General features: G+C 43.5%; 1 protein-coding gene across 1 annotated transcript; it reads right to left on the bottom strand.

The window, feature by feature from the left end:
- Positions 1 to 408: 408 nt before the first annotated feature.
- On the bottom strand, positions 409 to 3,067 carry GPR27 (G protein-coupled receptor 27). Its single transcript, XM_050781357.1, has one exon. The coding sequence runs from the start codon at positions 2,867 to 2,869 to the stop codon at positions 1,739 to 1,741; it is 1,131 nt and encodes a 376-aa protein (XP_050637314.1). The 5' UTR covers positions 2,870 to 3,067; the 3' UTR covers positions 409 to 1,738.
- Between the last annotated feature and the right edge of the window lie 12,142 nt (positions 3,068 to 15,209).

The following is a 15,209-nucleotide window of genomic DNA, read 5'->3' as shown; positions in this document are numbered from 1 at the left end:
AGTTTCAATATATCTACCACCCCCACTTTTACTTAGTGCTTTTATCAAAATGATTTCTTGTACTCGAATTTGGTATGTTTATTTAAAAGCTTTTTTTATGTCATTTAACGAATAGTCATTAAAATGTTCTGCCATCCAAATAAAAAAAGTTTTAAAGCAGTATATATGTCTACTGCTTCTCCCCTTTAAGAAAAGATTAGCAGATTTTATCTTGCATTTTAAATTAAGCCTCCACAAGTCTTGGATATGCTGATGGTCAAACTATGAAACCTGTAACTAAAGAACACGTGCCAAAAGGATCATAGAGCATGTTATCCTAAGGTAGCATACTTAAGAGGCATGTAACATACTTCGACGCATGTATCATTACAGCCTCAAACACCACCACCACCACAACAAAACAACCACTCCAGAATGAAAATACTGGTATATTTGTATAATGCAAAGAGAAATACAGATATAAATCCTCAAAACGGAAGGTACATTAATAAAAATGTAGCATTATAAGCCAAAAATATTATATAGTACTTGCAGAATTTAGTCTTTCAGTTTAGCATTATAATGTCTAACAAAGAAATATTATTTAAATTATAGTTCTCATTATTAATTTAAAACAACCATCAGTAGAACAGCACAGCTTAACCTAGCAAACGTTTTAAGGAAATGCTTTGTTTCCTAGAAGGAGGGTATCATTATATTCCATTCATTTATACCATGAACAACAGAAGAACAATTTTCAAAGTGGAAATTAGTTTCATAAGACAGAATAAAACTGGGCTTCTCAAAGCACAAGCCATTTCCATAAAATTAATTTTTTATTGGCAAAAAATACTTAAAACAATTTTGATGTAGTACTCTGCTTCTCAGAGCCCTCCCAATCCTCGAACCACAATCTGTACACACGAACACATGCAATACTGTATTTTTCTCCACATCATTACTAACCAAAACACTTTACTCTTTTAAAACTTACAACTTGACAGAAATGTTTCCATTCAAGATTGCTATAATACAGAGAGCAGTTGTCACTGACTTGGTTTTCAGCAGTAGAAAGTAAACTGGGAATCAAATCTTGTTACTTACTGCTTTTAAAAAATGACTGCCTTGCTACTGACCTCCATCTCTGCTCTTTAAGTTCAATATCAACACTGACACTTTCAAAGAATCGGCGCAGCACAAGGACCCTGCAGCCGGCAATTCAGAGGGCATTTCAGACAACTTTCCCCCCACTTTCTCCTGCTTCCAACAGAAGATCCTCAAGAAATCTAACTTGTGAAGAAGTCCCCCTAGGTTCCTCTACTTCACTGCAAAATGTAATGCCACTTGAGGTTGTCAAAAATAGCTTCTGTAGAAAACTGGCCATGGTCTTTAGGAAACGTTGCATGAAGAAAATTAGTATAGCTTTTATAGAAAAAGAAAAAAAAAAGGAACCACGCATGGAATAAAAGACGTCAGTACTGGTACAAAAAGACTGCAGGGCCTATTGTCAGGAAGAAAGTCGAGTTAGGAGGACGAATGTGCGGAGCTGGAGTGGGCTGAGCATTCCACTCCTCACCAACCCCACCCACCCCACCCCCAAACCCCCAAAAGGAGTCAGTACAATCCAAGTGTCTGTCCACTTCGAGTCATTTTGAAGGCAGCTTAGAAAATTAAACAGGGGCCAGAAGGAAAAGAAACGACGTCACCGTCCAAGCCAAAGGGAAAGGCTGGGTTGGGGGTCTATGTGGCGGGGCCTCCCTCATAAACCAATGCCTTTCAGGTCGCAGGGATGGGTCGCCTGGGTGGTCCGGGGGCTCTGGCAGCAGGGGAACTGGGCCCTGAAGCAGTCCCTCAGCTCCCTGTTGAAGAGGAAGCACACGACGGGGTTGATGCCGGCCTGCGCGAAGGTCAGCCACACGGAAGCCGTCAGGTAGGCCTGGGGGACGGCGCCGGGCCGCACCAGGACCCGCAGGTAGCTGGCCACGACGTAGGGCCCCCAGAGGAGCAGAAAGAGCAGCGTGACGGCGTAGAACATCTTGCACAGCCTCTTCTCTGTCTTGAATTCTTCCAGCACGAGGAGGCGGCGCGCGCCACGGCCCGGCCCTGCAGGCCGGATGCCCACAAGCGCGGGCGGCGTGGGCCCGCGGCCGAAGCCCGCCGTCCAGTTGGCGGCCGCCTGGCCGGTGGCGCCCGGGCCGTGGAAGGTCCAGTCGTGGCTGACGGCGGGCACCAGGCGCGCGGGCCGCATCTTGCGGCGGTCGTGGATGAAGAAGAGCAGGCGGAGGTAGACGAGGTGCGTGGCGCCCACCACCACAGCCAGCAGCAGCAGGAAGCCCAGCGCGCCGGGGGCGCCGTCGGGCCGCTGCTCCAGGGCGCACGGCGCGTCCTCGTCGTCGCCGCCGCCGCCGTCCAGCACGGGCGGGAAGGCCGCTGCCAGCGCCAGCGCCCAGGCGGCACACACCAGCATGGCGGCGCACGGCCAGCCGGCCAGGCGCTCGGCGTAGAAACGGTGGTGCGCGATGGCCAGGTAGCGGGTGACGCCCACGCCCAGCAGCAGGAAGGCGGCGTGGAAACAGAAGAGCGCGGCCAGGAAGGCGAGCAGCTTGCAGCCCAGCGCGCCCGGCGGCGCCCCCGCCGCGGCCGCCGCACGCCGCGCAGCCAGCATGACGGCCGGGAGGCAGGCGAGCGCGCGCAGCCCGTCGGCCAGGCACAGGTCGAGCAGCAGGTAGTACGGGGCGCGGTGTAGGCTGCGCTCCCGCACGATCAGCAGCGCAAACAGCACGTTGCCCGCTAGGCTCACGCACAGCAGCAGGCTGAGCGTGGCCAGCTTGAGGCCCAGGGCGGCCGCCTCGCCGCCGCCGCCGCCACCCGGCTCGCTCGCGTTCGCCATCGCGGCCTCACCAGGCCGTGCGCTCCGCCCCGGGGCCGTTCCCGGCCTCGCCGCTCCCGCAGGCCGCCCGGCCGGCGCTCCGCCGCCCCGCCGGCCCTGGGCGAGCTCCCCGTCCTGCGGGGCTCAGCCCGCTCCCGGCCGGCCCCTCCTGGGCTCCCCGAGCCTCCGCTGCGCCGCCGCCGCCGCCATCTCAGGAATGGTGCGCGCAGGAGGAGGCGGCCACTCCCTGTGCCCTGGGCGCCGCGGGCTTCACTGCGGACAGGGCCGCGCCGCCGCCCGCAGCCCCCCGCATCCTCCTCCGTCTCCTCCTACTTCTCCGCTGCCGCCGCCGCGCCTCTTGGCTCTGCCCCCCGCCGGGCCCGCCGCAGCCGCCGCCGCCGCCGCCGCCGCTGCCGCCGCTGCTGCCGCCGCCGCCGCCGCCGCCGCCGCGGAGCCCCCTCCCCTCCGCCGGAGCGCGCAGCGCGGCCGCCGCCGCCAGCCCCGCCGAGGCATCCCGCACCGCCTGGGCCCGGCTGGGCTGGGGGCGTCGCCGCAGCAGCCGCGGGGTCGGGAGGCGGCCGGGAGGGAGGCAGGGCCCAGGACGCAAGGTGGCGACAAGTCGCGTTTGGCCCCAGGTAACGGGGGTCCGGCGGCGGCGCCCGCGCTGGGGTCACGGCGGCCGTGCGCGGGGGAGGTTGCCTGGGCTGGCAGGGTCGGGAGGCCTCAGAGGGGACAGGAATATCTGGAATGAGCCTTCTGCCCGAAGGCTAGGAGTAATTTACGATAGTAATAGTCATCGTAGTCCTAAAACCGCTGATACTCAGGTGCGCACTGATCTGGGTGGCAGTGTGCTGGGGAGCTTGGCAAGCATTATCTCCTTCAACAGTAATAACGAAGTTGGTTCCATCCTTAACCCCACTTTGTACCTCAGGAAGCAGAGGCTTGGAGGTCAAGGGAGTTGAGAGCCGGGAAGTGGCAGAGCTGGGATTCAAATTTCGCTTGGTCTGATTTCCAGTGCTGGACTCACAGCGACTCTGCAGCATCCCCTACTCGCTAACTCATCAGTGATCCGGGTGAAGGACCTATATCAGGGAAAAGAAATGTAGCATTTCATCTTTAAGTGTTTTGGAAGGTGAACCGTATACCACCTTCCTCCCAGGATATCTATTTTTTGGGTAAGCCTGAAAGGGCAGCCCCTGTTGTGATTCTCAGACACACTGCATTTGTCTCGCAGGACCTTGCACATGCTTGTGCCTCTGCCTGGACCAACCCCACAACAGGCTTCCTCTCCTTAGGGCCTCCTTCTGACCAGTTTGTCTTATTCTGTATCGCTGCCCTTTAGTCATTTCCTTCTTAGCACTTATAATTTGTCATTATATACTTTCATTTCTTTTTAAAAATCATGCCCTTCTAACTAGTCTCTAAGCTCTTTGAAGGCAAGGGATCATGCCTCGTTTTTGGTACCACTGTGTCCCCAGTGCTTAGCATGGTAAAGCCAGAATTAGGCAACGTGTTGTTTCTCACCCACACTCATATTTTTTTTCTTCTGTGTGGAAAATTATTTATTGCCTACTGATTACATGCAAGGCAGGCACCTTGATGGGCATTTTCAGGGTAGTGCAAGATCATAGAGGGCCTTAATGATCAGGCTGAGGAGTCAAAACTTTAGTCTGCAGGCAGTCAGGAGCCCTTGAAAGCTTTTGAGAAGGGGAGCGATATGACTAGGTGTGCTCCAGGAACATTATTCTGGCAGCAGTGTTTAGGAGGGATGACAGAGCAGAGCCGGTAAACCTAATACAGAGCCTCAAACTTTACTATGTGCAGAAATCACTGGGGACCCTGTTAAAATGAAGATTCTGATTTAGTAGTTCTGGAATGAGGCCAGAGGTTCTGCATTTCTAACAAGCTCCTGGGTGAGACTAATGCTGTTGGTCTGCTGACCTTGCTTTGAATAGTAAAGCCTTGGGGACAGTTTGGAAATTTTTTTTAAAAATGTAAGTGATTTTTCAAGAAAATCAGCTATTGAGCACCTGACTTGGGACTCCTAAGTAGCCAGCAGCAAGTGGCTGACCAGGCACATCTGTAAATGTATGTTGATAGAAAATAGATTTTGGAGGGTGTATGGGTTAGGAATTGCAGTTTGATATTAGTAGCAAAAAACGTGTACATGAGTTTATTTTCCTCATGAAAGAAGAAGTCTGGAGGTCAGTGGTTCCTGATACTGATTTATTGGCTCAAGGACTGAATCTCTGAAAGTCTTTTAGCCCTTCCCTCGTGATCACAGTAGGCTGCTGACACCCCAACCATCATTTCTTCATTCCAGGCAGAAAGAAGAGAAGGGAAAGAGCAGAAATATTCCAGCCATCTAAGTAGGCCTCTCCAAAGAAGAGCTTTCTAGAAGCCCTACATTATAAACAAACACTTAAACATATCATTGGCTATCATTTGAGAGTGAGCACTTGAGCAAGGGAGGGTAGGAAATGGTTTCTTATTTCTTTAAAGTTAGACCCACAGCTGTAGAGAATTGGATCCTGCCTTGCTGTGGCCCTTAGCACTTGGGCTGCCTCTGCCTAGAGGAGGGAATGCCTTCTTAATAACCCACACAAATTCACCAACTCTGGTTGCTTTATGGTAATACTGATGGCAGCCACCTTTTACTGAGCATTTGCTATGTGCCAAGCATTGTGCTAAATTCTCGACATGTGTTATTTAATGTAATCAGTGTAATGGCCAGATGTAGTATGTACTGTTACTATCTTCATTTTGCAGAGGAGGCACAGAAGAGTTAATTTGTTCGGGCTTTCACCACTTACACTTACTTTACACTTACTTTCAAGTAAGTGTAAGAGCTGGAAGTCTGACTTAATTTTATTTATTTTTTTATTTTGAGACAGGGTCTCACTCTGTCACCTAGACTGGAGTCAGTGGCATCATCATGGCTCACTGCAGCCTCAACCTCCCAGGCTCAGGCAGTCCTCCTACCTCAGACTCCTGAGTAGCTGGGACCACAGGCTTATACCTCCATGCCCCGCTAATTTTTAAAAAATTATTTGTAGAGGCTGGGCCGGTGGCTCACGCCTGTAATCCCAGCACTTTGGGAGGCCAAGGCGGGCGGATCACGAGGTCAGGAGATCAAGACTATCCTGGCTAACACAGTGAAACCCTGTCTCTATTAAAAAACAAAAAATTAGCCGGGCATGGTGGCAGGCGCCTCTAGTCCCAGCTACTTGGGAGGCTGAGGCAGGAGAATGGCATGAACCCGGGACACGGAGCTTGCAGTGAGCCGAGATCGCGCCACTGCACTCCAGCTTGAGTGACAGAGCAAGACTCTGTCTCAAAAAAAAAAAAAAAAAAAAAAAAAAAAAAAAAAAAAAAAAAAATTTGTGGAGATGGGGTCTCCTTATGTTGCCCAGGCTGGTCTAGAACTCCTGGGCTCAAGTGATCCTCCCACCTCAGCCTCCCAAAGTGCTGGCATTACAGGCGTGAGCTACCACACCCAGCTGAGGAACTCTGTGTTTAGAATCCACCCTCGTGATCTCCACAAACACTACCTCTTTGTTATAACTATGAAGAAGGCTTTTGAGTTTATAAAAGCAGTAAACTAACATACACAAAATACTGATGCTCCCGTGCACAGAATTATAACCCCTTTCAAGAGGGAAGGATTTTTCAAAACCATCTAATCCTAACTCTTGAATTTTACTAACAGAGAGGCTCATGAATAGCCGAGTGGGAGGGAGAACCCAGGTCCTCCCACTCCTAGGTCACTACCTTCCACTTAAAATCTTCATATTTTTTGTTCTAATGAGCACATGATGTTCGACAAGTCACTTAACCTCTTGGAATCTCAATTGTGCCCATATACGAAATGGGACATTGGACCAAATGATTTCTGAGAGTCCTGGGCTCTGAAGTTGAGTTTTGGTATAAGGAAATGGAAGTTAAGTGATTATGTCTCCCAAATGGGGAGAGATTTATTTTTCAGAAAAGGACACAAAAGAAGAGACAGTATTAGTTCATTATAATTTAAAATTTTCTGTGTTTTCTGTTTCTATCTACAGTTGAAAATGCTGCTCTTCAGATTTGATTTAGTCATTTTCCCAGGCTCGAATGGCAGAAGCAACAGTAGAAAATATATAAATCATGGTTCTCTCGCAGCATTTATATGCCTACTTCTTTCATTATCAACATTTGTTCAGTAGATTAATACTTAAGGAAAAACTAGTAACATTTCATTGGCCAGGATCAATGTATTTTCCTTTTACTGTTTCTAGGAAGCTGCAGGCAAGAATTTTAAATACCTTCTTAGGCACCAAATTGCATGCCTTCATCTCAAAGCAAAACAGCTCTACGAGATTTTTTCCTGTAAGAAAATTTCCATTATTCTTATATAATCAAATTATTCCTTTTGGACATAGATAGAAACATAAGTATTTCCCACCCCCACTCTCCAAACCATTTATGTCCCTTCTTTGATGTACATATAGATGGTGTGATTGGTACTAGAAATCCTGACTGTTCAGAGAAACTGGTTGGCACCCTTTGGTAGATACAGTCAAGGTCTTGGGTTCCCCAATCATGAGGTCCAGTCTGGTCAGTGTATCCTGTTTAACCTCAGGCTTCTGGCCAGTCACCTGCCAACAGGTACATTAAACACCAAGTTAGAGAAGGTTGGTGTGACTTAACTCCATCCCAACTCTTAGAAAAAATGAGCCAAAGTCTAGGCCTAGTGGTTGTTGGATTATCAAAGGGCAGCACTCAAGTTGACCTCTTCATGGGACAAAGTCATAACTATGATGATGAAAATGGGCCTTGTGGTGAGGACCACTCTGGTTCATGTCAGAGTTCCACCAATGACTAGCTGTGCATTGGTGGTAGTGGTACATGAATCAGATTGTACCTAACTGTAAAGAGCCTAGACTTTGGCTCATTGGGCAAGTCTCTTGCCTACTCTGTACATCTGAATATCAAAAGCTCATTGTGGGAAGACTCAATTAAATGAGATTCATTTACAAAGAGTGTAGCACAAGATGTGCACACAGGTCATGTGCAATAAATGGTTAACTACACTTATGCGTATTTGTGCTTACCTAACTATATAAATGTCTTGGCTAACCATGATTTAATTGACTTTTATGTTTCCCACCTCAGCTTAACCTAGCAGGATGCCCTGTACACAGTAGGTTCTCAATATGTATGTGGCATGTATGAGTGTCAGTCTGTATAATAAAGAGTGCAAAAAGTGCAGCTGCTTTCTAGAAACCTAATTTCGGACTCTGTGTTGCCATTTTGTCTTGCTGGTGGGGAAAATAAAAGGTAGCCTTAGTGCATCTTGGGTTTCGTCATGGGTCCTTGCTTTCTTGGAATATACTGTAGTTTCAGGCAAGTGCCTAAATTGCCTAGTATATGGTCATTCAGGATAGTGCGTGCATGTGTGTGGTGGGTATCCCTTCTGATATTTCATCAGTTGTTGGCATATTGTTCCTGTTCTTCCAAGCCATTGTGGTTTGGTGACTCTTAGCTGCCTTGTGCCATACTTGTGGTGTGAGAATCTGGGCTGAGGATGCATTTGATATTAGATGCATCCACAGGAATTCTCAGCAGTATGTCCGAGAAACTGGGTGCAGCTCCCCTCTCTCTGAGTACCCTTTTCTTGTCTTCTTCTACCTTCATCTCCAAGGACTCCCTATCTATTCTGGAAGAGGGTGAAAACCTAGTTCTTTCTTGTTCTTCTGGACCATGTAATTACAGTCATCCCTCAGTATAAACAGGGAATTCATTCCAGGGCCTCTGTGTGCACCTGAATCCATGTATACTCAAGTCCTATAGCCAGCCCTACAGAACCTACATATATGAGAAGTCAGCTCTTCATATGTGCAGGTTTCACATCTCTCAAATACTGTATTTTCCATCCTATTTTGATTGAAAAAAAATCACATGTAAACCAACCCATGCAGTTCAAACCCATGTTGTTCAAGGGTCAACTGGAATCAATTTCCCTGGGAAGCTGTGTTCCCCAAATTCAGGTGTTTGGAAAAAACAAAAGCCAGGAAGCCACCTTGCCATAAACCTCTCCTAGTCAAGGAAGCTCGGAGCCTGCTATCCACTTGAATGTTGAGAAGGAAAGGGAAAAATAGAGGAAGAAAAATTATCACTGCATATCTCAAAATATTGTGCTTGCTATCTGTATTTGTTGAATGAATAACTGAATATCTTTATGTGTATATGTATAGCATATTGTCACACTTCATTTAAGCAAAATATGTTTAGTGAAAACTCTTTTAACAGTTGGTTTTCTTTCTCCACATGCAAGAGAAGGAAGTTGCGCCCCAACCCTACACCATATATTAAAAAAAATTCAAAATGGATGATAGACCTAAGAGTCAGGGCTAAAACTGTAACAACTCTTAGAAGAAAATATAGGAGTAAATTTTCATGACTTTGCATTAGGAAGTAGTTTCTTGGATATGTTCCCAAAAGGATAGGTGACAAAAGAAAAAAAATACATAAATTAGATTTCATTAAAATTGTTAAAGTTTGTGCTTCAATAGACACCATCAAGAAAATGAAAGGCCCGCCCTCAGAATGGGAGAAAATGTCTTCAGATAATGTGTCTGATGGGGGGCTTGTATCCAGAATATATAAAGAACTCATAACTCAAAAAAGACAACCTAATTTTAAAAACGGGCAAAGACTTTAAATACACATTTCTCTAAAAAGATATGTAAATGGCCAATAAGCACATGGAAAGATACTTTGCATCATTAGTCAATAGGATAATGCAATTCCAACCATCTGAGATACTACTTCATATCTACTATGGTGGCTATTACAAAAATGTAGACGGTAACAAGTGTTGGTGATGACATGGAGGAATTGGAACCCTCAGATGATGCTATTGGGAATGGAAAGTGATACAGCTGCTTTGGAAAATCATTTGGCAACTCCTCAAAAAGTTAAACATAGAGTTACCTTATGACCTAGCCATTTCACACCTAGGCATTTACCCAAGAGAAATGAAAACATGTCCACATGAAAACCCATATGTAAATGTTCATAACAGCATCATTCCTAATAACCAAAAGGAGAAAGCAACACAAAGGTCCATGAATGAATGGATGGATAAATAAAAGTCACATATCCCTACAGTGGAATGCTATTCACTCATAATAACAAGTACTGGTACGTGATGCTCCAACATGGATGAACCTTGAAAACACTGTACTCAATGAAAGAAGCCAAATACAAAAGACTACGTATTGTACAAATCCATTTATGTGAAATGCCCAGAACAGGTAAATCCATAGTGATAGAAAGTTGGTTAGTAGTTGCTGGGAACTGGGGGGAAGGATTGGAGAGTGTCTGCTAATGGGTCCAGAGTTTTTTTGGGGTGATGAAAATGTTCTAAATTTAGGTAATAGTGATAGTTCCACAACTCTGGATATCCTAAGAAAACAGAATTATAAAAAGAAATTCATATGAAAGTGAGGTCACCTCTGTGACCTCTGGAGGTGTCTTTATTAAAAGATGGATAGGAACCTGGCAAGTAACATGAACTCCTAGTTATGAACTCCTAGCAAGTAACATGAACTCCTAGCTTTCTGAGTAAGTGCAGATTCTTAAGGTGTGATTTCTTGTGCTCTTACCTGAGGCTGGCCACAGAAATAAGTCATGCCTTGCCATATGATCATGTGCACAAGGATTGCCCCCTTTGGTAGGCCTTAGCATTTATGTGCTTTGGGGCTTTGGTGTTTAGGTAAACCTGGGAAGAGAGACTAAGAAAGTTTTATTTAATCAATAGCTTTATATTGCAGCATAGCCTCTGGAAAAGCTGTCATTTTTAGATCAAAAAATGCACTAAGCTATTTTGCATATATGATTACTAATTTACTCCTACAAAATCCCTTACCCTAGTTTTATAGATGAGGAGCCTTGAGTTTTAAAGCAGTTAACCATAGTCTGTGGTCACACAGCACAAAGTAGAAGAGCAAGATAAAATTCCAGTCTGTCTGGACCGAAAGCCTGAATTCTTTTTTTTTTCTTTGAGACGGAGTCTCGCTCTGTCGCCCAGGCTGGAGTGCAGTGGCCAGATCTCAGCTCGCTGCAAGCTCCGCCTTCCGGGTTCACACCATTCTCCTGCCTCAGCCTCCCAAGTAGCTGGGACTACAGGCACCCGCCACTACGCCCGGCTAATATTTTGTATTTTTTAGTGGAGACGGGGTTTCACCATGTTAGCCAGGATGGTCTCGATCTCCTGACCTTGTGATCCGCCCACCTTGGCCTCCCAAAGTGCTGGGATTACAGGCTTGAGCCACCGCGCGTGGCTGAATTCTTAATAAATATGTACAGAGGGCTTTGTCAACTAATATATAATTGAAGGAAAACCTATCGGGATGATAGAAGTATTAAAGTGGGATTGTATCTGCTAGTACAGAATTGAGGAAAACCATTATGCTAACGGCATAGGTGGCAGTATTTTAACCACCTGAAAATAAACACTTTCAATATTGAAAAGAAACAAGGAGTCTACACTAATATGTTATCACTATTTAAAATGCCATTGTTGATATTTCTATAATGGTTTTCTAAGCAAGTCATAGCAACGGCTCCAAGTGAGAAAAGGCCTTTTTAAAAAATGTGGGCCCCTCTCTTTTGCATTATATTTACTAGCTGTTTAAACTCCCTCTAGTGGTTAAGTCATGTTGTGATCCTAAATTTTGCATTGACAGACTGAATGCAGCCACCAGGACTAGGGTGCTACTGGGAGTGCCAAAGATAACAGGATCAAACCTATTCCTTAAGCATTCTTTTCATGTGCATGGAATCATGGTATAATATTGTATATCAAAGCTACTACTGCTATAATCCTTGCCTTCATCTCCTTTCTCTCTTATTTGATCGAAAATCAAATAGTGCATCGATTATTGATACTTTCTACTCTAGAGAATTACAGTGAATATACTTTATAAGGTGGAGATTTTGGGGGTATGTCCATATAAAATGTTCTGAACTATGAAACAGGGGCCTGTAAGACACATCTTTAAGGATGTACCTACTGTTTCTTGAATTGCTAGTTTACCTATTATGCAATGACTTCCTTGTAATAAAATATGAATGTTTGGCTCTTTTAAACGCTCACCCTCTATATACATACACCTCCCACCTCTCACACGCATATAAATTCTTCCTATGCCACCAGCACCAAGCTTTGCATTGGGTTTTTATTTAGATGAGGTAGATACTCTTTCATTTGCAGAATTGTAACAGTTGTTGAGGAGAGCATCTGTAAAAATAAATCTTAGAGATAAGGCAGACAGATTTTTATGATAAAACAAATCATATAAAAAGTAAGACTTGGACTCGATTCTCCTTAGACTCCCATGTGAACTTGCAGAGGTCTGATTTCCATATCTCAAACATTCGGGATAAACAGCTGCATTTCTCAGAAAAACCCCTGCCACCACCCTTCCTTCATTCTCTTACTTCATCTGGTCTGGACAGCTCCCTGCACAGCTTCCAAAGCATGCTCTTCTCTTCTCTCCCTATGAGACTTCCTGTTTCCTGGAATGAACCCACATCTTTCTCTTTCTCGTTTTATTCTTTTGTTTCATTTCAAGTGGTGTACATACATCAGTAGCTTCCTGAGAAAGCTGCTTTGGACATAAATTTTTTATTTTTATTTATATATATATTTTTTGAGATGGAGTCTCGCTCTGTCACCCAGACTGGAGTGCAGTGGCACAATCTCAGCTCACTGCAACCTCCGCCTCTCAGGTTCAAGCAATTCTCCTGCCTCAGCCTACTGAGTAGCTGGGACTACAGGTGCGTGACACCATGACCAACTAATTTTTCTACTTTTAGTACAGATGGGGTTTCACCATGTTTGTCAGGCTGGCCTCAAACTCCTGACCTCGTGATCCATCCGCCTTGGCCTCCCAAAGGGCTGGGATTACAGGCATGAGCCACCGTGCCCAGTCAGAGATGAGTATTTTAAGACTTTTTACATATCTGAAAATGCTCTTACTTTACCTTCTTTGTACTTGATAGTTTGGCTGGGAATAGAATTCTACTGGTTTGGCAATTATGACCAATGATATTGGACATTTTTTCATGTGCTTATTTGCCATCCACCTATCTTCTTTGCTGATGAACCTGCCATATTTTTTCAATAAATCATTTATTTTTCTTATTACTGACTTTTGGGAGTTCTTTATGCATCCTGGAAAGAAGTTCTTTTTCAGATGTAAGATTTGGGAATCCCATTTGCCCCTGGTTTGTGGTTTGTCTTTTTATTCTTTTAATAGTGTCTTTTGAAGAGCAGAGATTTTAATTTTGATGAAGTTCAGTTTATCAATTTGAATTATTTTATGAATAATGCTTTTAGGTCATATCTAAGAAATTCTTGCCTAAACCATGGTCATGAAAATTTTCTCCTATGTTTTCTTCTAGAAGTTTTATGATTTTAGGCTTTTTATAGTTTTATGTTCCATATTAATACTGTAAATGGTATGAGGTGGATTGAATTTCAATGGATTGAAATTCATTTTTTTAATATATGGATATTCAACTATTCCTGCACCCCTTGTTGAAAAACTTATTGCACCTTTGTCAAAAACGAATTGTCCACATACGTGTGGGTCTCTTCAGGGACTCTTTATTCTGTTGAATTTATGTGTTTGTCTATCTTGATGTCACACTGTATTCATTATTGTGGCTTTATAATAAGCCTTAAAATCAGGGAGCATTATTCTTCCAAATTATTCTTCTTTTTCTAGTTGTTTTGGCTGGTCTCAGTCATGAGCATATAGATATGTGTTTTAGAATCAAGTTATCTAATTCTACAATAAGGCCTACTGGGATATTAATTGGGGTTGTGTCTAGATCAGTTTGGGGAGAATTGACGTCTTAACAATACTGCATCTTCCTATACAAAAACAAGGTGTATCTCTTCATTTCTTTAGCTCTTCTTTTATTTCCCTCAGCAGTCTTTTGTACTTCCCAGTGTATAGTTCTTGTATATCTGGTGTCAGAATTATCTGTCAATATTTTTTATTTTTGATACTTTTATGAATGGTATTTTTAAAATTTTTAATTGTTCACTACTACCATAAAAAGAATATAATTGATTTTTGTATTGACCTCATGTTTTGAAACTTTCCTAAACTCACTTATTTCAGTTTTTTGGGGGTAAATTCCATCAGGTTTTCTACATAGATGTGCATCTTGTCTAGAATAGACAATGTTACCTTTTTTTCAGTCTAGATGCTTTTTTATTTCTTTTTCTTGCCTTGTTGCACTGGCTAGAACCTTTAATACAATGTTAAATAGAAGTGACAAGAGCTAACCTTATCGGTCTCTTCTCTCATATTAAAAGGAAAGCATTCAGTTTTTATTCAGTTTTTCACCATGAAGCGTGATGTTAGCTGTGGATTTTTATAGGTGCCCATAGATGAGGAAGTTCCCTTCCATTCCTGTTTTACCGAGAGGTTTTTGTTTGTTTGCTTGTTTTAAAATCAGCAGTGAATGTTGGATTTTGACAAATGCTTTCCATGCATCTATTGATAAGATAACCACACTGATTTACATTTTTAGTTTGTTAAATAGAAAATTATATTGATTGACTTTCACATATTAAGCCAACCTTGCATTCCTTAGATAAATATGACTTGGTCATGAACTACTATCCTTTTTGTATATTCTTGTATTATACTTGCTAAAATTTTGTTTTGAATTTTTACATCTATATTCATGAGGGTTATTGATCTCTAGCTGTTCTTCTTTTTTTCTTGTACTGGCTTTGTCTGGTTTTTACTTCAGGATGAAGGTGATCTAAAAGAATGGCTTGGAATGTATTCTCTCCTTTTCAATTGTTTTTTAAAAGTTTATGTAGAATTTTTTTCTTTAATGTTTGGTGGAATTTACTAGTAAAACTATTTGAGCATGGAGTTTTCTTTGGGGGAAGGTTTTTAACTATATATTTCATTTCTTTTATAGATATATGGCTGTTCAAGTTATATATTTTACCAAGTACATTTTGGTGGTTTATGTCTTTAAAGGAATTTGTCCATCTCATCTGTGTTACAAGTTCATTGGCATAAGTTGTTAATAGCATTCCCTTGTTATCTTCTACATAGCTATAATATAAAATCAGTATTGATATCTTCTGTGTCATATCTGATATTGGTACATTTTTCCCTGAATAGTCGTGCCAGAAGTTTATCATTTTTTTTCAGTCTCAAATAACCAGATTTTTACTTTCATTGATGTTCTCTACTGTTTTTCTGTTTTCTATTTCATTGGTTTCTGCTCCGATATTTATTATCTCCTTTGATCTATTTAATTTGCATCCTATTTGCTTTTA

The sequence above is a fragment of the Macaca thibetana genome, chromosome 2 (assembly GCF_024542745.1).
Source record: "Macaca thibetana thibetana isolate TM-01 chromosome 2, ASM2454274v1, whole genome shotgun sequence".
NCBI lineage: Eukaryota > Metazoa > Chordata > Mammalia > Primates > Cercopithecidae > Macaca > Macaca thibetana.
Note: the sequence above shows the minus strand (reverse complement) of the source record. Positions and strands in the feature narration are given on the sequence as shown.